This window comes from Humulus lupulus, chromosome 9 (genome assembly GCF_963169125.1).
Source record: "Humulus lupulus chromosome 9, drHumLupu1.1, whole genome shotgun sequence".
NCBI classification, from domain to species: Eukaryota; Viridiplantae; Streptophyta; class Magnoliopsida; order Rosales; family Cannabaceae; genus Humulus; species Humulus lupulus.
In genome coordinates this window covers 6,852,582-6,874,958 of record NC_084801.1, presented here as the reverse complement: position 1 = coordinate 6,874,958, position 22,377 = coordinate 6,852,582, and the positions used below count along the sequence as shown (strand labels likewise).

At 35.9% G+C, this 22,377-nt stretch overlaps 4 protein-coding genes and 1 pseudogene across 4 annotated transcripts; all 5 read right to left on the bottom strand.

The window, feature by feature from the left end:
* Window positions 1–929: 929 nt before the first annotated feature.
* Window positions 930–2,480, bottom strand: LOC133799352 (disease resistance protein RPM1-like). Its single transcript, XM_062237375.1, has one exon. The coding sequence runs from the start codon at window positions 2,478–2,480 to the stop codon at window positions 930–932; it is 1,551 nt and encodes a 516-aa protein (XP_062093359.1).
* Window positions 2,481–2,501: 21 nt separating this feature from the next.
* On the bottom strand, window positions 2,502–3,710 carry LOC133799351 (putative disease resistance RPP13-like protein 3). The gene is made up of 2 exons (XM_062237373.1): window positions 2,952–3,710; window positions 2,502–2,870 (listed from the first exon to the last, which is right to left on the bottom strand). The coding sequence occupies exons 1-2, from the start codon at window positions 3,708–3,710 to the stop codon at window positions 2,502–2,504; spliced, it is 1,128 nt and encodes a 375-aa protein (XP_062093357.1).
* A 1,351-nt stretch (window positions 3,711–5,061) lies between these two features.
* Window positions 5,062–5,544, bottom strand: LOC133799350 (uncharacterized mitochondrial protein AtMg00810-like). The gene is made up of 2 exons (XM_062237372.1): window positions 5,422–5,544; window positions 5,062–5,292 (listed from the first exon to the last, which is right to left on the bottom strand). The coding sequence occupies exons 1-2, from the start codon at window positions 5,542–5,544 to the stop codon at window positions 5,062–5,064; spliced, it is 354 nt and encodes a 117-aa protein (XP_062093356.1).
* Window positions 5,545–10,059: 4,515 nt separating this feature from the next.
* Window positions 10,060–13,227, bottom strand: LOC133799349 (DNA replication licensing factor MCM3-like). The gene is made up of 10 exons (XM_062237371.1): window positions 13,098–13,227; window positions 11,893–12,101; window positions 11,610–11,775; window positions 11,327–11,529; window positions 11,173–11,232; window positions 10,998–11,087; window positions 10,722–10,864; window positions 10,464–10,541; window positions 10,222–10,363; window positions 10,060–10,137 (listed from the first exon to the last, which is right to left on the bottom strand). The coding sequence occupies exons 1-10, from the start codon at window positions 13,225–13,227 to the stop codon at window positions 10,075–10,077; spliced, it is 1,284 nt and encodes a 427-aa protein (XP_062093355.1). The 3' UTR covers window positions 10,060–10,074.
* A 5,203-nt stretch (window positions 13,228–18,430) lies between these two features.
* Window positions 18,431–22,377, bottom strand: LOC133801606 (disease resistance protein RPM1-like; annotated as a pseudogene).

Sequence of the window (22,377 nt, the reverse complement as noted above, 5' to 3'; positions counted from 1 at the left end):
ATTGTAACTGTGCCCCAAGCCCCTTTTTTCCTGTTTCCATAGTTAACATCAAAGCTCAGCCTGCGTAATTCCCGGTAACTTTTCTCAGATAGGCTGACAGAGTCTCCTAAACTTTCCCCTCCCAAAGCAGAATGGATCACCGATATACCCAGAGAATCCATAGACTTAAGAAGTCTAGCGGACTCACTCAACTTCTCCTCTTCCTTGCTCCTAATATTGTCGATAGAGGCAGGCCTTCCCTGCGAAACACCTCCCTCTGACGACCCTTCTACGCACGCAGTCCCCTAATCTTCCTCAACCTGAGTGCATTCTTCATTCCTTCCTCCATCCCACAGGTATCTCACCTGCTCAACACAGTCCTCTTTGTCAATTATTTCGCCGTCTCCAATCTCATCCACAAATTCATCTTCTGAGCTGCCTGAATCAAGCTCCTCATCGATTGGGAAAACAAGATCCTCCTCTTCTCCTACAGTTTCCAAAGAAGGCTACCCCCTATCAAGATCTTCCATAAAATACTTACTGTCTATGCCACCGTAATTTTGCCGGCGAGAATACACTTCCAAACCACCCTTGTTATATTTAAACTCTGACTCCTCCTCAAACTTCTCCAGCAATACACTTTTCTTTGTATTGGGTTTCCTTCGCACTGAATCATCCCAAAAAAAGATAATCCCTTGTGAAAAACTGCCACGCTCCTTAGGAGAAATTCTTTTTGAGTTGGCCAGCTTATTTATTGATTCTGTATAACCCAAACCGTGGCCCAAAATATTTAAAAGATTTATTGGATTGAAGAGAGCCCATGGCATGATAATCATAAATAATTTTTCTCGTGATTGAATTTCAAAAATATAATTTACAAACCAGAGAATAAAATAATAAAACAAAAAAGCTCATTAGTTTTCAGAAGAAGAAGAATGAAACTTACATCTCTAAAGCCAATACCCATCATGTCCCGTTTCAATATTCCATTGGCCGATGAAAACATGTGGAATGTGCATTACTTTTGAGTAGTTATCATGTTGACTTCCATGATATACAGTTGTTGTCAATTCTGCAGCCATATTTATCAATTGAAGTTCTTGGAGGTTTCTTGGGCGTTCAATTCCTGATGGTATTTCCTTCAGTAATTTGCAATTCATCAAAAACATATCTTCGAGATGAGACAATGCTTTGTCTTCCACTGCCACCCTTCTTAAGTTCTCCAATCTTGAAATACGGAGATCTCTGAGCATTAAGAAACTCCCAGCTTTAAAACATAGTGACTCCCCATCATAAGCTCTTTCATCAAAACAGAGTGATACTAGATTGGGCAAATCTTGTAATGACTCTAGCGGATCTACCTGCAACCTACAACCACTCAGATATAATGTAGACAAGTTTGTAAGGTTTTGTATTCCTTCTAGTGACTTCTCCACAGGACCTCTCATGTCTAATCTCTGGAGCAAACGAAGAGATGAGAAGGATTCAAATTGGAAACTAAGGGCTTCATCCTCTGTTCTTGAAGCCAACCTTAATGAACGAAGGAGCTTTAATTCACGAATTGAAGAGAATAGTGCATCTCCGTGCTCAGTTCCAAGCTTTAGGATGCCTAACCTCGTCAGTTGTGTTAGCCTTCCTACAGATACCATAGGCTCAGTTTCACCCTGTTTTGCCTCGACATAGGAGAGTTTCCTCAAGGAAGAAAGGGATTCCATTCCTTTTAAAGCCTTAAAGCCATGCAATATCCAATCACTTCTAATATAATAAACTATTACATGTCGCAAACATTGTAATCGTAAAACCTCATTAGGTTGCTCTCGGACAAGAGTCCTTTTGAGGTCTAACGTTTCAAGGTGTCGAAGATTCGCAATAGAGGGTGGAATTGAACTTACAGCGGTATCTCTTAGACATAGGTATCGCAAATGGTATAGCTTTGTGATACTCTGTGGAAATGTAGTCGTAGGTGCACATGTAGAAGCCAACACCTTGACAAGTCTTGACCCCTGGTCAGAAAATGAAGACATGAATTTATTCCAGACATCTTTTTCTTCGGTGAATAAGAGCAAAGAGCGCAGTTGAGATAGTTGGTTGTCCCCAAACGCATCTATATTTGTTCCTGCATGCACAGATAGTCGTCGAACTCTTTCTGGAAGCCTTTTATTGTTCTCTTTATTAGTAATTGCTGCAAAGCCTTGATCTTTCGATTTTAGAAGCATAGTTTCCCTTAAAATATCGTGCACTCGACAACTTTGAACTCTTCCATCACTATATCTATCATTCACTTGGACCAAGCTTCTGTTAAGAAGTTCGTTGAAACAACCATTTGCCACTTCTTCTAATGTTCTTCCTTCAATTTCTTCTATGAAACCTTCAGCAATCCACAATCGAATCAGGACATGGCGTTTAATCGAGTAATCCTCAGGGAATAAACTTAGATACATGAAGCAATGCTTCAAGTGGCAAGGCAAATCATTGAAACTAAGTGAAAGTATGGCTTGCATGCTTTTCAGTTTTTTATTGCCTTATAATTTATCCCCCAGAGAACGGTGAACAGTCTCCCATTCATCTACTCTGTTGATGTCCTTTGTGGCCAACATGCTTCCTATTGCAACAATGGCAAGAGGCAATCCCTCACATCTTTTCAGGAAATCTCTTGAAATTTCCTCCAAATGAGCTGGACATGCCTTACCTTGAAAGGCTTTTGCACAAAATAGAGTCCAAGAATCTTCATAAGATAAAGGATCTAAGGTTATGATCTCACCTCCAACGTCTTTGGTAGAGGAAGAGGCCACATCTGCAATACGAGTAGTGATCATTACTCGGCTACCATTGTTGTTGTTCCGAAATGCAACTTTTACTGCTTCCCACGCGTGCACTTCCCATATGTCATCCTATACAACCAAATATCTTTTGTCACTAAGAATATCAATAGTGGCAGTCTTTAGGAAGTGGGTGTCTGTGGACTTCTCAACTTCATCAGGAAGTGGCAGATTCATAGCTTTGAAAAATTGCTGGATAATTTGTCTCAGAACTTCAACTGGCTTGAACGATTGTGAAACAGTGACCCAAGCTTGGATTTGATGAAAATGATTCTTTACTCGTGAATCATTATAAACTGTACTCACCAGAGTGGTTTTGCCCAGCCCTCCCATTCCATGCACTACAACCACTTGTAGTTGAGAGGTGTCCTCCATAAGAAAACTCAAAAGACCTTGCTTCATTGGTTCAATGCCCACTAGTTGAGCTTCTTCCAGCAACCGTGCGTCGCTTCTAACCTCAAAATAGTAGCAAGGTTTAGTTCCTGAACTCGACCCGATCTCCGTGCTACTCAGTTTGTATCTCTGGCGCCCCTCAGAAATATCAGTAACTCTGCGTTTGATACTCTGCAATTGGGAGGCAATTCGACGACGAGCTTTCAAGTTCTTGATCCCGCGAGCCATCTTCAACAAATAACCATAGAATCCATGTCGCTTGGTATGCTCAAATCTATACAAGAAATCATCGATGATGTCTTCTGCATCGTAAGCGACCTCTCTAACTTGCTTAACCCACTCTTTGATTTCTTCATCTTGATCTTCCTTAGCATCAGCAGATCGCAAGAATGCTCTTATGAGATCCAACTCATTTTTCACGAAAACAACTTCATCTCGAACCCCGCTCAAGAGCTTGGCCTCATCTTCCAACACGGACGAAAACTTCGGCAGTATAAATCTCACCACACTTTCTGCCATGACTAGCTTCGATCTCCTTCGCCTGTTCTGTGATCTCTCTCTATATTCTCTAGTAAAAAAGAAACCAAGACTTGGAGTCGTTGTTGAAAAGTTCCTTACCAACACCATACACGTTATATCGCAGCCATTGGATTAACTTATTTATTTATTTATTGAATCTAACGGATATGAAGTGGGTGTAAACATTGGATTCCTTTTTTCTTTTCTTTTCTTTTCTTTTCTTTTATAAAAAAAAAACATAAATCTTGGCAACCTATTATTTATTATTACTACTTTTTGCATAATTGTTTATTTTAATTATAAAGAAACTTTACCTTTTTTGCTTTATGAATATTAATTGTCTAATGTGTTGTTATAGGAAGCTGAGTCAAAAGTGGAGGGGAGATACATCAAGTTCACGTGGAATTTTGATGAAATTGCTTTTGAAATTTTGGTTTTATTATGAAAGTAAGTATATGCCTTATTAATTAAGGTTTATACATTTTTGTACATGTATTTTTTTCCATTATCTGTTTGGATTTTGTGTTTTGATAAATTATTTTTTGGACCTTGTATTTTGTAAAATTATTAAAATAGAACCCTAAACCCGATTTTGGTCAATGTTTTCTCAACTAAAATCACAAATAATTTATCAAACTAACAATTCAGAACAAAAATAAAATTATTCTGCTTAAAACTGTGTTGTTATATTCAATTTTTTCTTCATCAAAATTGAGTTTAGGGTTCTATTTTAACCATTTTACAAAACATAGAGTCCAAAAAGTAATTTATCAAAACATAAAATCCAAATAAATAATGGGAAAAAACACATGTCCAAAAAAGTATAAGCCCTATTAAATATATTTTTACATTGGAAATGAATGAGTAGATTTTAATTTTTGTGAATGTTGAATAGCTGTGAGGTGCTATTAGTGCAAGAGCACTGAGTAGAAAAATTGAAGAAAACCGAGGAAAAGAACTAAAGAAATCTCTTTATTAATCTGTGGAAATCTATCTACAAAAAGGGGCTGCCCATATATATATATATATATATATATATGCAGCTGGAATGGTACAAACAAATGAACCACTTAGGCTAAAACAGAAATTAGTTAACACTAACTAATCAATAACCTAATACAGTTATGCTAACTGACTTAATATTAGCCAGGTTGTCTTTAGTGTTAACATGTACTAATTTGAACGTGCCTTTGGTGATCTTTTCCCTAACGATATGGCAGTCGATATCAACGTGTTTTGTCCGCTCATGAAAGATTAGATTTTTCGAGATATAGATCACAGCGCTATTGTCACAATATAAAACGGCCGGTTGTGAGCGACAAAGGCCAAAATCCTTAAGTAATGCTAATATTCATGTTACTTCACATGTTGCATTGGTCGTTTCTCGGTATTCAGCTTCAGCAGAGGATCTGGAAACAGTTTTTTGCTTTTTGGACTTCCAAGAGACAAGGGAATCACCAATGAACACGCAAAAACCAGATATGGAACGACGAATGTCAAGACAAACACCCCAATCAGAGTCAGCGAATAGTTTGACTTGAATGTTTTGCGGACTGGAGCTGGTCTCGGCATATGCAGACACCTGAGAAGAAGAATTAGCAGAAAAGAAAAGGCCTTGGCCTGGGGTAGTTTTTAAGTATTGTAATATTCAGTTGGCAACTTGTTGATGAGGAATTCTAGAGGAACTAAGGAATTGACTTAGCCTATTGACATCAAAAGATATGTCAGGCCGAGTAATAGTGAGGTAAATGAGCTTCCCAATCAAGCTACGATAAGAAGTGAGATTTTCTAAGAGATCACCACCATCTGTGCTTAATTTCAGATTAGGTTCCATAGGAGTAGAAGCAAGTTTGGCTCCTAGGACTCCAGTATCCGAAAATAGTTGAAGAGTGAAAGGACGTTGAGATACTAAAATGCCCTTTGTAGTGCGGGCAATCTCAAGACCAAGGAAGAAACAAAGTGGTCCAATCCAAGGTCTTTGAGTTTAAATTTACTATCAAGGGCTGTTATGAATTGAGAAATGGCATTGGAATCATTACTAGCAACTAAGATGTCATCAACATAAACTAAACTAGTATTGCTAAAAAATTGCCATTTTCATTTTTGGTAAAAAAAGAATGATGACAGGGTGATTGTTGTTACGGATTTTTTGAAAGAAGGAATACCTCATCAAAACCAATCATATCTTATCTTCTTTTAATATTTTAGGTTTATTATATATATATATATATATATATATATTAGATTTACCAAAAAAGAAAGTGTCGTATATGTAAATAACAGAAATACCGAACGGTTATTTCTGTCCATATATATACACTTTCACTTTGTTATCAAACTAATGAAACATGCATGCATACAAATTAGATCAGATTTTTTTTTTAATAAAATATATATATATATATGATATAAAGTATTGTATACCAAATAACCACTAAATATCTTACATTTTAAAGTATTTTATACCTATATAGGTATATGTGTATCAGCCCTTCAGGTCTCAAAGCCAACTTTCTTGCTCTGCCAAGTTTTGACATATTCAATTCATGATATCGAGTTGAAAGATATCATTTCAGGTGAGAAAACTAGAAGGAAAAGAGGACTGCAGTAAGGTAAGTTACCGCCTGTGCACACTTGTCTTTTAATTAGAGCAAAATTGTATTGAAATGTCTGATTTTTTGTTTTTAGTATATATATAAGAATTTTTTTTATTGGGGCTTCACTTTAAGCCCTATCGGTAGGGTTCAGTGTTTACAACACGTAAATAGTTTTTGGCGCGATTTTTTTTTATGACCGTGTATATTGTAGCTATTTAGAGCATCTGCAAATTTTCAGAAAATTATGAATAGTTTACAGTACCGAAAACTAGGTTCAAACATGTTGTTGCACGCGTGACTAATTTTTTTTTATGCGCGTGGAAAATAACATGTTTGCACCTAGTTTTCGGTACTGTAAATTATTCGGAATTTTCTGAAAATTTGCAGGATACTCTAAATAGCTACAATATACACAATCATAAAAAAAAAATCGCTCCGAAAACTGTTCACAGGTCGAGAACACTGAGAGCCCCACCGGTAGGGCTTAAAGTGAAGCCCCTATAAGAGAATTCTTCTATAGGGACTTCACTTTAAGTCCTACCGGTAGGGCTTTCAGCGTTTCTCGACTCGTGAACAGTTTTCGGCGCGACTTTTTTTTATGACCGTGTATATTGTAGCTATTTAGGGCATCCTACAAATTTTCAGAAAATTCCGAATAGTTTACAATACTGAAAACTAGGTTCAAACATGTTGGTGCACGCGTAACTAATTTTTTTTATGCGCGTGGAAAACAACATATTTGAACCCATTTTTCGGTACTGTAAACTATTCAGAATTTTCTGAAAATTTGCATGATGCTCTAAATAGCTACAATATACATGGTTATAAAAAAAAAAGTCACGCCGAAAACTGTTCACGGATCGAGAAACACTGAGAGCCCTACCGGTAGGACTTAAAGTGAAGTCCCTGTAGGAGAATTCTCCTATATATATAGGGGAATTCTCCTACGGGAGCTTCACTTTAAGCCCTAACGGTGGGACTCTCAGTGTTCTCGACCTGTGAACAGTTTTCGGCGCGAATTTTTTTATGACCGTGTATATTGTAGCTATTTAGAGCATTCTGCAAATTTTCAGAAAATTCTGAATAATTTACAGTACCGAAAACTAAGTTCAAACATGTTGCACTCGTGACTAATTTTTTTCATGCACGTGGAAAACAACATGTTTAAACCTAGTTTTCGGTACTGTAAACTATTCGGAATTTTCTGAAAATTTGCAGGATGCTCTAAATAGCTACAATATACACGGTCATAAAAAAATCACGCCAAAAACTGTTCACGGGTCGAGAAATACTGAGAACCCCATCGATAAGGCTTAAAGTGAAGTCCCTGTAGGAGAATTGTCGTGTGTGTATATATATATATAATTGTGTACATAATTGTATTTCAAACATGTTTGAAAATAACTAAGATGTTCTTCATATATATAAAGTACAAGTTAATTTGGGTTGTTGATATAGCAGCCTATATTAAGATGCTCTTCTATGTTTTTTTCATTGTCCAGTGGTTTATAAGATCATTGGGTTTAGGTAACGTATCACAACATTATATTTATATGTATTATATTAATTAAAATAAATGGAGGAATTAATTAATGGTGTGTATTATTGTGTAACACAACTGTAAAGTGCATGACCATTACCATCTCCTTTTTATAAATAAAAATATTCTCGTCCTAGTGGAGTTGGAGTATTATATTTGAAGATATAATTTATTTAACTAGAGAAAGAACTATATAGCTTTATTATAAATTAAGATCACTTTATTATAGTGATGGTTGATTGGTGATTCAATCATGTTAGAAAAGTTTCTTGATCTTACTCTTTGATCCAAAGTCACTACTTATTTGGTTCTGTCTATTTATGGAGATTATTGCTTTAATTTATGTTCTCCAATAATGTTTTATGTAGGCAAATCTGCATGTAAGTGTGTATAAACAAGAAGAAGAAAGCAGAAAGAGAGATGATATATATATATATTGTAAATTACAAAAAAAAAAAATTCTTTACAAAAAAGGTAACCAAATTTTAAAAAAGAAAATTAATATTTTATATATAAGAATTAAAATAAAAGTCATATTTTGTATATGACCTAAAAATGGATTATCAACAAGCAGGACCCTATATTGTGGGTGTGAAAATTGATATCTACTCTAACACAAACAATAAAACATTGGGGGTTCTCTAGTAAAAGAGATGATTTTTTGGCGCAATTTTTTTTATTAATCTATATATTGTAGTCTTGTAAATTTTTAATAAATTCTGAATAATTTACAATATCGAAAATCAAGTTTAAATAAATTATTATCCAAGAGTATAAAATAAATTATCATGAGTGCAACAATTTTTTTTCTATTGCTTTTAATACTATAAATTATTCATATTCTTAAAAATATGCAGAATGCTCTAAATAACTACAATATACACAGCCACTATAAAAATTAATTTGAAAAACAAAATAAAGTAGAGGGGTGTACCTTGTATGCATAATTTCCCTCAAACATTTATCTTTGGACAGTTACTTTTTTTTTTCAAATGTTATATTTGTTTTTGTATGAACATTTTGAAATTTGTCCTCACACTCCATGTTATTTATGATTTTCATTTACATAGCAGAGAGGCTTATCTTTTTTGAAGATTTGCTTAAGTGTTTGAAGAGATGTGTGGATCTTAGAATTTGTTTGACCCAAAATGTGATAAATCATATGTCAGTGTTCTTCCATTTTAAGCGTCAAACATTGGAAAGATATGCAAATTATGTCAATAGAAGTGTCTACCACTTTTAATCTATAGTATTACAGCAACTATATATATACAAATATATATATATATATCCGAGTACTCATATTTTTCAATACATAATATATGTATAAAATAAATATGTTATGGTCAATGTATAATTTTCCTGAGCCAAGAACTGGGTGTACTCATGACCTTTGGCCTAATACTATTGCTGTTCATTTGTTGACGAATCAAGAAAAGTGGATTAGGACTCTTGACTATTTTAATGTTACTAGTAATTTAAAGCCTTCTAAACTTTATCATGTAACATAAGTAGCGTAATTTTTTTATTATTGATATATATTATATCTTATTTGATTAATATTTATGTACAAAATTTATTTTGGTGATTCATTGTTTTGCCAATTTGATGTTTTTTCTTTTTTTGTAATCTGTTGAGTTAAGAAAAAATGTGCGTGCTTGAGTTTATCTATTATCTCCATCTTCATCACTTGTGTCTTACTCTGTTAATAAATGAACAATTTTTCATTTAATTTATTACATTTTAAGGGAAATCTCTTGTGATTTTGTTTAGATAAAACACAGTTATTAATACTACCAATAACATTAGAAAAATATTTTTAAACTTGGAAAGCATAACAATTAGGTAGTATGTATAAAATGCCATGCAACAGGTTAGGAGGGATTTGTCTCAAATAACCATTCTAAGTTCACAACGCAAGAGAATAATAAGCTAGGAGTACAACTAAAGCTAATGGAAACTTGTCTGAAAAAAAGAAGAAAAAGGATGGAATTAGTTCATAATTGCAATTCTTCTTCCAGTTTTGGGTCTTTCTTAAGCCGAAATGAAGGCAGTTCTTAACTAAATAAATGCTTCTTCATCAATATCATCAGCCGAGAGAAACCGAATTAGGCTGCCCTGGTATCCAGTTAGTCATCTCAGCCACATCTGAACAATACAGTTTAAGAATTTATACTACAACTGACCAGATTTAGCCATTGAAAATGGTCATCATTTAGTACCCAACTCAAGATATCATATGCACCATTCCATCGGCAGCTATCATCACTCGGTTAGAATCTTGTAGTTTCTGCAATCACCAAATTTTACATTATAGGCAAGCTCAGGAAGAAATTGAAGATGCTAAAAAAATGTATGTATACTATACATGTACCTCTAATAGGACATTTATCTCTGCCCTTGTGTAGCGGACATCGGCCCTGGAGTTGACAGCCTCCTCTATTCCGTCAATGGATAATGTATCCAAGTGATTGGCCCGCATATGCTGGTCAAATAAAGAATTGAATGCTTCTATTCTGCAAGACGAAACAGAGAAAGACGTATTAGAATTCAGAATAAATAGAAAAACCTTTGCATAGGGGAAAAGAAGCAAATTCTTCCTCTACAGATACAGACCTCTCTGGAGAAAGTTCACCAGCAGATTGGGTTGGAGGGTCATCTACATCCATGGCATCGATTGTAGGGCTGTGAAAAGAAAAATATAGTCAGAACATTGTTATATAGCCATGAAGGAGGGTAATGAAAGATCTCCTGGTGTTGTGCAAATACTTCTATGTTGCTAATCCTATCAAAGGCAAATTAAAAAAGTAGTAGTAGTACTTCCTCACAGTTTGGCCAGGTAATTTCTCAATCAATAACTAGATGAGATTTAGCTATGAAGCAAGAGGATCAGCTCTGCGTTTGCTCTCTGTTTCTTTCTCCTTTTCATGCTCACGCTCCTCCATTTCAGTCAATTCTTTATGATATATGGCAAAATTTAAAACTTTCAGTGCAGCTTCGACATCTGACTGTAAAACCTGTTAAAGGCAGATTAATTATTCACTAGCAAGTAAGATGAACCAAGCTAAACTGGTGAAGATACAAAACTCAAATTTTTGGGAAAATTGAACAATCTTGTCAGATCCTTGCAAGTAAAAAAGCACTCATTACCTTTCTGCTCAACTTCAATTTGGCATGAGCAGTAGACAGACGAATTATGGTTTCTAAGGTTCTGGCAGTAATTGGAAGTGTCCCTCCAGTCTGTAGAATTGAAAAATCATATTGGCATAAAGGAAGAAATAACTATTGTATACTTCGGTTTTTAAAAAATTCAGACAGTAATCACCTTAGCATTTGAACCAGCATTTCTAAGTTCTGCATATGCAGTTGCAATTTGCTCAGATGCCTGCAAAATAGATGTTGTAGAAGCAATCACATACAAGCCAAAAGCACAGTAATTAGATTATTAAACAAAAGAAAGAATATTAAAGCATCAGGACCTCATCAGTAAGTTCTGGCTGAATCCTATGCTTTGCATAGTGAATGTACTTCTTCAGAAATTTGATAGTGAGTGTATCACGCTTACGACCTCTATCTGTTTTCTTTCCATGCAGCATTCGATTATACATCACAAACACAGATGAATCATTATCTGTTTCCTCTTCTCTACCATATCTTGAACCCCCACCAAGGGCTGCTTCACCTGAGGTTTCATGCTCATTTACTCAGAATTATGTAAGGAACACAACACTTGAGCAAATAAGTACTGATGAAATTACTTACCCCCATCAGTTGCAGAACGAAACCGATGCATACGCAACACATGCTCTGAGATGTACCGGTCAATATCAGCATCCATTTGATCAAGTACAATAAATAGTAAATCGAAACGAGAAAGTAAAGAGTCTGGAAGTCCAATATTTTTGGTTGGAGTAATTGAGCGGTCATACTGTGATAAATTTAATTCACATGATGAGTAAGATAAAAAACATGCCCTCAAAAAATCAAATCTCAAGCATGTAATTTCAAGTTTAAATACACTGGTGGCCATTATCTTGATACTTACAGTTCCGTATATGGGATTTGCAGCAGCAACCACACTGCAACGAGCATTGAGCGATGCATGGATACCAGCTTTAGCAATAGTTACAGTCTGCTGCTCCATAACCTCATGAATAGCAACACGATCTTGATCATTCATCTTGTCAAATTCATCAATGCAGACGACTCCATGATCAGCAAGCACCATTGCACCAGCTTCAAGCCTTCTCTCTCCTGATTGCAGACAAATAATATTTTCAGACAACTATCATTACATAAAGCAAACTTGACTTTAGTGAGCTGTTTAGACTGCAATATATAGCTGGGCCAGTATCACAAGATTCAGCCAACTAACTGAACTAATTGAAGCCTTTTAATATAACAATATGCTGAGTTGGTGAGGACTTAAGTAACTGAAACAATCTCCACAGACAATATACATGATTGACCTGATAAATACAAGTCAAGATTCATAATAGCAGAAAGACTCAAATTTTGGTGGCACTGTTTGGTTCTGTGTTCTCAGAATCAAGAACAAAAACTTAATGTTATTATTATTATTATACAGAGTCCTATATTTTATTTTTAATTCAGCTTTCTGTATATATCACTCTTGAGAACAATGTACATAAGTATCTCTCTTCTTATATCTTGAACTCTGTTATTTTCTAATACTACTGTGCCTTTTTTTTCTGCAAAAATAATTTTAACAAATTCCATGCTTGTTGAGAAATATTTGCTCTTTAATAGTCTTTGATATTGTGGGATGTTAAAATCAAACCACTTAAACTAGTGAGAATACATTCTAAGAAACAACCATAACTATGAATACTATAAGTTAGATCAGATGTGAACATTTGAATATGAAAAATACTTTCTGTGAAGTGTAATCCATATGAAAATCAGAAATAGAACTACTGTTACTATGTTTTGATAGTTAGTTAAAAAGGTTGTTATATGTTAGTTGTTAGTTGAAGTCATAAGTCGGTTGGCTAAGTTTTGTAAAGCTATATAAGCTGTGCTATTAAGACATTATATATAGAATGTGAGATAGAGAAATATCTGAGACTAGAGATTGATAGAAAGACAGAGAGAGAAGCAGACCAAGATTCAAGAAGAAAGGTGCTACTTAACCATGGCATTCATGGTGTATTGACAAGCTTGAAGAAAGTCAGATTAGTGGTGTTCAGTTGTAACATTGCATAGCTTGAATTGGTGTTTGTAATCAACCTTTTGACAGTGGAGAAACTTCTTGAGGGAGAGCTGGATTAGGACTCACATTGAGATCCGAACCAGGATAAATTTCTTTGTCTTGTCTCTTTAATTTTTTCTCTGTTTTATAATTGATTTCATTTCTCATTTAATCATATTGACTGTTTGAATTGCTGTGATATTGCTGTAGCATAATTGTGTCTGTGTTGTAAGAAATCACAACAGTGGTACCAGAGCCAGGTTCGAAGGATCCGAGACTCAAGTTGCAACACAACCAAGAATCAAGAAAGAGTTGATCAATGGCCTCATCATCAACCAGATTCGATTTAGAGAGGTTTGATGGATCGGGGGATTTCAGTCTTTGGAGAGAAAAGATGATGGCAATCCTAATCTACCAAAAGTTAGATTGTGCATTAGAGGAAAAGATTGAAAAGACAGAAAAGGAACTTGATGCAACAAAGAAAAGTGAAACAGAAACAATCATGAAGCAAGCAAGATCGGCCATAATAATGAATCTTGCAGATAATGTATTGAGGCAAGTCATTGGAGAGAAAACAGCTTTGGGGATATGGAACAAGTTGCAGCAATTGTACATGGCTAAGTCGACAGCCACCAAAATATTCCTAAAAGGAAAATTCTATGGTTTCAAGATGAATGCCACCATCTCATTAGAGAAGAATTTGGATGACCTCAACAAGATTGTTTTGTCGCTAACCAACATGGGAGAAACAATCAAAGAAGAAGACCAAGCTGTGATCATACTGAATGCACTACCAGATCAGTTCAAATAAATGAGAACTGTGATAATGTACAGCAGAGACACCCTCACCCTCGAAGATATCATGAGCACACTGAGATCAAGGGATGCAGAATTGAATTGGCAAAAGGCAGCAAGACAAGAAGCCAGAACTGAGGAGGCACTAACAATTCGAGGAAGACAACCAAGAAGAGGAAATTCAAGATTCAGAGACAACTCAAAACCAAGATACAATTCAAGAACAAGAGGGAACAGCAGATCAAAGTCTAGGCCAAGAGAAACTCGAAAATACCATCACTGTGGCAAAACAGGTCACCTAATTCGATACTGCTGGGAACTTAGAGACAAAAGAAAGCAGAATAAAGATGAGGAAAAAAAAGGAAGTGATTCTAATGCTGCAGTTGATGACAACTACAGCTCAGATGGTGATGTCTTTGTAGCCATAAAAGATCAGAAAGAACCGTCAGATCTTGGAGAGGCATGTACCAGTTCAGATTACAAAGACAATGAGGAATGGATTCTGGATAGTGGTTGTACTTACCACATGAGTCCAAACAAAGACTGGTTTAGTGATTATACCAAGATTAATGGTGGAAAGGTCATGATGGGAAATGACCATAAATGTCAGGTCATTGGTATTGGTTCGATGTCCATCAGAAGCTATGATGGCACCATTAAAACTCTTAGCAATGTTAGACACATTCCAGAGTTGAAAAGAAACTTAATATCACTTGGTACATTAGATGATGAAGGCTTAGAATACAGAACAGGAAAAGGCACAATGAGAATCACTAAGGGATCACTTCTGGTAATGAGGGGCATCAAAAGAAATGGTTTATATTTTCTAGATGGAAAAACCATAACTCCAGCACAAGCTGCAGCTGTTACTAAATGCAAAACAGACTCGAAAATGTGGCATGCAAGATTAGGCCACATAAGTGAGCAAGGACTGGTAGAGCTATCAAAACAAGGTTTGTTTCTAAACTATACACATGCTAACTTACCTTTTTGTGAGATCTGTGTGCAGGGCAAGCAACACAAGATTAAATTTTCCAGGAGCAACTATAGAGCTAAGCAAATTCTGGAATACCTACATGCTGACCTTTGGGGAGCTAGCAGGGTCAAAACTCCAGGTGGAAATCAATATTTTTTATTTGTTATAGATGACTATAGCAGAAAGGTATGGGTTTTCTTATTGAGACACAAAAATGAATGCCTTGAAAATTTTAGAAACTGGAAAATATTTGTTGAAAACCAAACTGACAGAAAAGTTAAAACTTTAAGAACTGATAATGGGCTTGAGTTTGTTAATGAAGAATTCGATAAGCTGTGTATAGAAACAGGTATCAGGAGACATAGAACTGTTGCAAAGAATCCACAACAGAATGGAGTTGCAGAAAGAATGAATCGAACACTGCTTAACAAGGTTAGATGCATTTTACTAAATTCTGGTTTGCCAAAAAGATATTGGGGTGAAGCTTTGTATACTTCCTGTTATTTAATAAACAGAAGCCCAAGTAGAGTAATTGATCTTAAAACACCAGAAGAATTATGGAATAATAAACCTCCTTCATTAATGCATCTAAGGACATTTGGTTGTGCTGCATATGCTCATGTTGTAGGAGATAAATTAGACAAAAGATCTGTTAAGTGTGTCTTACTAGGATACCAAATTGGTGTCAAGGGATATAGACTGTTATCAACTGAAAATTACAAAGTAATAGTCAGTAGAGATGTTGTGTTTAATGAAAATGATTTCCCTTTTAAAAGAAATGAGAAAGGTATCTTGTCTGATGTTTCAGGTACAAATTCTCAAAGTGGAGTTCAGATTGAGGTGGAACCACTGCAGCATGCAAATTTAGATTCAAATGATCACACTGATGTAGATCAAGAAATTGAAGAAGAAGGTCAATCTGAGGACTTAGAAGGCTACCAGTTAGCAAGAGACAGAACAAGAAGGGAAATAAGACCTCCTGCCAGATATGGTGAAGCTGACATTATTGCTTATGCTTTTGCTATAGCAAAGGAATCAAAAGAAGCTGTGCCAAACAACTATCAGGAAGCTTTAAAATGCAGACACTCAATGAAGTGGAAATCAGCTATGAATGAAGAAATTGCCTCATTAAAGAAGAATGAAACATGGTCATTAGTCTTGAAACCAGAAAGGCAAAAGATTATTGGATGCAGATGGCTTTTCAGAGTTAAAGATTGTATAACAGAAGCTGAACCAAAAATTTACAAGGCCAGACTAGTTGCAAAGGGATTTAACCAAGTTGAAGGGGTGGACTACCAAGAAATATTCTCACCAGTTGTTAAAATGAAGACCATCAGAATGATGATTGCACTAGTTGTTCAACTCGACTGGGATATACAACAAATGGATGTAAAAATAGCATTTCTAAATGGGAAACTTGAAGAAACAGTGTACATGGATCAGCCTGAAGGATTCAAGGTGGAATCAAAAGAAGGGGAACTTGTTTGCCTATTAAAGAGATCTCTATATGGTCTTATACAATCTCCTAGGCAATGGTACAAGAAAATCGATTCAGTGATCACCAAGTTTGGATATATTAGATCTGTTTTTGACACATGTTTATATTTCACAAATTTGAAGTCTCAAGCTGCTACTTTTCTGTTAATCTACGTTGATGATCTACTAATCATGGGGAAAGATCAAAATCAGATAAGGAAGCTCAAGTATGTTCTAAACAGTGAGTTCGAAATGAAAGATATGGGGGCAGCAAGGAAAATACTTGGTATTGAAATTCTGAGAAACAGGAAAGAAAAGAAACTGATGCTTACACAGAAAGCATACATCGAGAAAGTCATAAAGAAATTTAATATGGAAGGTGGAAAGGAGACCAAGATTCCTCTAGTTGGCCATTTTATTTTATCCTCTGAACAATCTCCAAAAGATGACATGTCAAAGAGAAAAATGGAAGAGATCCCTTATGCTAAAGCAATTGGCAGTGTGATGTATGCAATGATAAGCACAAGGCCGGACATTGCATATGCTGTTAGCACATTGAGCAGGTTTATGTCAAACCCTGGTGAAGATCATTGGAAAGGTTTGAAGTGGCTATTGAGATATCTGAAAACAACTTCAGATTATGGTTTGAAATTCGAAAAAGGAGGAGATGACTTGAAGTTAGAAGGATATGTAGATGCTGACTATGCCTCCAATAGAGATACCAGAAAATCAATGACCAGTTACTGTTTTATGCTGAATACATGCTGTATCAACTGGAAATCCCAGCAGCAACATGTTGTTGCATTATCCACCACTGAAGCAGAGTTCATGGCTGTTACAGAAGCCTTCAAAGAAGCAACATGGATCAAGGGTATTTTACAAGACATCAGTATGCTAAAAGGTAGAGTTTATGTATTCTCGGACAGTCAATCAGCAATTCACTTGAGCAAGAATCCAGTTTACCATGAAAGATCAAAACACATTGACATAAGGATGTTTTGGATCAGAGACAAGATAGAAGCTGGTGAAATCAATTTGGAAAAGGTGCCTACTGAAGAGAACCCTGCTGATGCAGGAACCAAAGTGCTGCCTGTGAGCAAGTTCAATCACTGTTTGGACTTGCTCAACCTTGGACCTGTTTGAGCAATCAGGTTCACTCCCTCAAGGACGAAGATACTTCTAATTTTCATGGATTAAGGTGGAATTTGTGAAGTGTAATCCATATGAAAATCAGAAATAGAACTACTGTTACTATGTTTTGATAGTTAGTTAAAAAGGTTGTTATATGTTAGTTGTTAGTTGAAGTCATAAGTCGGTTGGCTAAGTTTTGTAAAGCTATATAAGCTGTGCTATTAAGACATTATATATAGAATGTGAGATAGAGAAATATCTGAGACTAGAGATTGATAGAAAGACAGAGAGAGAAGCAGACCAAGATTCAAGAAGAAAGGTGCTACTTAACCATGGCATTCATGGTGTATTGACAAGCTTGAAGAAAGCCAGATTAGTGGTGTTCAGTTGTAACATTGCATAGCTTGAATTGGTGTTTGTAATCAACCTTTTGATAGTGGAGAAACTCCTTGAGGGAGAGCTGGATTAGGACTCACATTGAGATCCGAACCAGGATAAATTTCTTTGTCTTGTCTCTTTAATTTTTTCTCTGTTTTATAATTGATTTCATTTCTCATTTAATCATATTGACTGTTAGAATTGCTGTGATATTGCTGTAGCATAATTGTGTCTGTGTTGTAAGAAATCACAACACTTTCTATCACAATTCAATTTTTATCAATAAAAAAGAGACTTCGTCTGCATGCATTCCTTTTTTAAGTCTCTCAGGGGCATTAGAATCTCTTGAATATGTAATGTTATGTTAAAAGAGCATAAATATTTTGCATAGATTAAAATTTGCAGGGCAAGGGCAAGCTAATCTGAGGGAGCTTGAAGAAGAATTTGAAGATAGCACTTTACCAAAGTAATGAAAAATCTGTTTACTTGAAATATCAATATATATTATATATGAAAAAAACAAATAAAAAGACTAGAATTGCATGTAACATAAGTAAGGTCAAATAATTTACCTTAACACAAACCAAAGAAAGAAAAAGCAGAACAAGAAAGAAATCAAGAAACTCAGCAATCAATTAAAATGAAACAACTGAAAAATCCATCTGGGTATTGTCAAGCAACTTCCAAAACAAAACCAAAGCATAACACTCAAAGAAATACGAGAGCTCAAAAGAGTTCATTACAACAAAAGTCTACACATGATATTTGACATTGCAGAATCTCATCATCAATTGTTCCTCTTCTGCATCTTCAGATTGCAAAAGTGTTCCAATCTTATCTGCTTCCTTCTTGTACTCCTCAACACCATTCCAAACAACTTTGAGCACATCCTGTAAGGTGAGTCTCAAGAAAGACAGATTCGGATATCTCAAAATCGACCCCAAACACAGAACTTCGCTCAACAACATGTCAAACTCTTAATCAATTTATTCTTCCTCATCATCATCATCATCATCATCATCAAAGGACTTGTGCCTCCCAATCATTATAAGCTCAATCAACAACTTGATTATGCCCCAACAGTGGTTGCTGGATGGCACACAAACAATTTATGAGAAATATCTTGGAAGTTGCCTCACTATACTGTAACAAATTATGAGAATCAGACAATAAAAGTTAGATTTGGAACATAAGTACACAACTTTTGAAAATGAAACGATATTTTTGTTGCTAATATCTTCATTTACTTTTTTGTAATTTAAAAAAAAAAGAATGAATTTATAATTGACACTAATATTACTTTAGTCTTAGAAAGAGGCACTAGTAGCCAACGCAATGACACCACACGATGAACAAAAAATGATGAAAGAATATTCACATCTTTAAGAACTAAAGATGTGAATATAGAGAGGTAAAAGTCCACTTCTCATTAAGAACTCACATCTTTAATACCTATGTAAAATTAAAATAGTCTCAATTATTTATTTTGACCAGCTCAATGTCTCTTTTAGCTCAAATTCAATAATATCTATGTTATAGGAGGTGATATTAAATTTCAAAGGTTGAATATAAAAATCATAATAATCCAATATAAATATTTTTTCTCGTGATTGAATTTCAAAAATATAATTTACAAAACAAAGAATAAAATAATTTAATAAAAAAGCTCAATAGTTTTCAGAAAAAGAAGAATGAAACTTACATCTCTAAAGCCAATCACCAACAGCTCCGCTTTTAAGACTCCACTGGCCGATGTAAACACGTGGAATGTGCATTACTTTTGAGCAGTTATCATGTTGACTTCCACGATATACAGTTGTTGTCAATTCTGCAGCCATATTTACCAATTGAAGTAGTTGGAGGTTTCTTAGGTGTTCAATTCCTGATGGTATTTCCTTCAGTAATTTGCAATCGTTCAAAACCATAAGTTCGAGATGAGACAATGCTTTGTCTTCCACTGTCACCCTTCTTAAGTTCTCCAATTTTGAAATGTGGAGATCTCTGAGCATTAAGAAACTCCCAGCTTTAAAACATAGTGAATCCCCATCATAAGCTCTTTCATCAAACCAGAGTGATACTAGATTGGGCAAATCTTGTAATGACTCTAGCGGATCTACCTGCAACCTACAACGAGTCAGACATAATCTAGACAAGTTTGTAAGGTTTTGTAGTCCTTCTAGTGACTTCTCCACAGGACCTATTACATATATTCTCTGGAGCAATCGAAGAGATGAGAAGGATTTAAATTGGAAACTAAGGGCTTCATCCTCTGTTCGTGAAACCAAACTTAATGAACGAAGGAGCTTTAATTCATGAATTGAAGAGAATAGCGCATCTCCGTGCTCAGCTCCAAGCTGTAGGATGCCTAACCTCGTCAGTTGTGTTAGCCTTCCTACGGATACCATAGGCTCAGTTTCACCCAATTTTGCCTCAACATGACAGAGTTTTCTCAAAGATGAAAGGGATTCCATTCCTTTTAAAGCCTTAAAGCCATGCAATGTCGGAAAACTTCTAAAATCATAAACTAGTACATGTCGCAAACACTGTAATCGTAAAATCTCACTGGGTAGCTCTCGCACAAGAGTGCTTTTGAGGTCTAATGTTTCAAGATGTCGAAGATTCGCAATAGAGGGTGGAATTGAACTTACAGCGGTATCTCTTAAACGTAGGTATCGCAAATGGTATAGTTTTGTGATACTCTGTGGAAATATAGTCGTAGGTGCACAAGTACAATCCAACACCTTGACTAGTCTTGACCCCTGGTCAGAAAATGAAGACATGAATTTATTCCAGACATCTTTTTCTTCGGTGAGATAGTTGTTTTTCCCCAGATGCATCTATATTTGTTCCTTCATGCACAGATAGTCGTCGAACTCTCTCTGGAAGCCTTTTATTGCTCTCTTTATTAGTAATTGCTGCAAAGCCTTGATCTTTCAATTTTAGAAGCATAGTTTCCCTTAAAATATCGTGCACTCGAAAACTTTTGATTCTTCTATCATTATATCTTTCATTCACTTGGACCAAGCTTCTGTTAAGAAGTTCGTTGAAACAACCATTTGCCACTTCTTCTGAAGTTCTTCCTTCAATTTCTTCTATGAAACATTCAGCAATCCACAATCGAATCAGGACATTGAGTTTAATCGAATAATCCTCGGGGAATAAACTTAGATACATGAAGCAATGCTTCAAGTGGTAAGGCAAATCATTGAAACTAAGTGAAAGTATAGCTTGCATGCTTTTCAGTCTTGTATTGCCTTGTAATTCAACCCGCAGAGAACGGTGAACAATCTCCCATTCATCTACCCTATTGATGTCCTTTGTGGCCAACATGCTTCCTATTGCAACAATGGCAAGAGGCAATCCCTCACATCTTTTCAGGATGTTTCTTGAAATTTCCTCCAAATGAGCTGGACATGCCTTACCTTGAAAGGCTTTTGCACAAAATAGAGTCCAAGAATCTTCAGAAGATAAAGGATCTAAGGTTATGATCTCACCTCCAACATCTTTGGTTGAGGAAGAGGCCACATCTGCAAAACGAGTTGTGATCATTACTCGGCTACCATTGTTGTTGTTCCGAAATGCAACTTTTACTGCTTCCCATGCATCCTCATCCCATATGTCATCCAATACGACCAAATATCTTTTGTCACTAAGAAAATCAACAATGGTTGTCTTTAAGAAGTGTGTGTCTGTGGACTTGTCAACTTCAACAGGAAGTGGCAGCTTCATAGCTTTGAAAAATTGCTGGATAATTTGTCTCAGAACTTCATCTAGCTTGAACGATTGGGAAATATTGACCCAAGCTTGGAGTTGATGAAAATGATTCTTTACTCGTGAATCATTATAAACTGAACTCACCAGAGTGGTTTTGCCCAGCCCTCCCATTCCGTGCACTGCACCCACTTGTAGTTGAGAGGTACCCTCCACAAGAAAACTCAAAAGATCTTCCTTGTCTGACTCAATGCCCACTAGTTGAGCTTCTTCCAGCAACCGTGCGTCGCTTCTAACCTCATAATAGTAGCAAGGTGTAGTTCCCGAACTCGACCCGATCTCCGTACTACTCAGTTTGTAACCATGTCTCAGGCGCCCCTCAGAAGTATCAGTAACTCTGCGTTTGATACTCTGCAATTGGGAGGCAATTCGACGGCGAGCTTTCAAGTTCTTGATCCCGCGAGCCATCTTACACAGACAACCATAGAATCCATGTCGCTTGGTATGCTCAAATCTATACAAGAAATCATCGATGATGTCTTCTGCATCGTAAGCGACCTCTCTAACTTGCTTAACCCACACTTTGATTTCTTCATCTTGATCTTCCTTAGCATCAGCAGATCGCAAGAATGCTCTTATGCGATCCAACTCATTTTTCAGGAAAACAACTTCATCTCGAACCCCGCTCAAGAGGTTGGCCTCATCTTCCAACAAGGACGAAAACTTCTCCAGTAGAAAACTCACCACACTCTCTGCCATGACTAAACCTTCGCCTGCTCTGTGATCTCTCCTGTATTCTATATTTCTATAGGCAGAATGAAAGGAAGACTTTGAGTCAACAGAGAGACTTT

Excerpts from the sequence above, each read along its gene's own strand:
- LOC133799349 (XM_062237371.1), bottom strand. The coding sequence starts at position 13,227 with ATGAGAAATGAAATCAATTATAAAACAGAGAAAAAATTAAAGAGACAA. Across the intron at positions 11,776-11,892 it reads CAAATCCCATATACGGAACT|TATGACCGCTCAATTACTCC; the intron begins GTAAGTATCAAG and ends AATTTATCACAG. Across the intron at positions 11,530-11,609 it reads TCGTTCTGCAACTGATGGGG|GTGAAGCAGCCCTTGGTGGG; the intron begins GTAAGTAATTTC and ends ATGAAACCTCAG.
- LOC133799350 (XM_062237372.1), bottom strand. The coding sequence starts at position 5,544 with ATGGAACCTAATCTGAAATTAAGCACAGATGGTGGTGATCTCTTAGAA. Across the intron at positions 5,293-5,421 it reads GGCCTGACATATCTTTTGAT|GTGTCTGCATATGCCGAGAC; the intron begins GTCAATAGGCTA and ends TCTTCTTCTCAG.
- LOC133799352 (XM_062237375.1), bottom strand. The coding sequence starts at position 2,480 with ATGCAAGCCATACTTTCACTTAGTTTCAATGATTTGCCTTGCCACTTG.
- LOC133799351 (XM_062237373.1), bottom strand. The coding sequence starts at position 3,710 with ATGGCAGAAAGTGTGGTGAGATTTATACTGCCGAAGTTTTCGTCCGTG. Across the intron at positions 2,871-2,951 it reads ATCTGCCACTTCCTGATGAA|GATGACATATGGGAAGTGCA; the intron begins GTTGAGAAGTCC and ends TTGGTTGTATAG.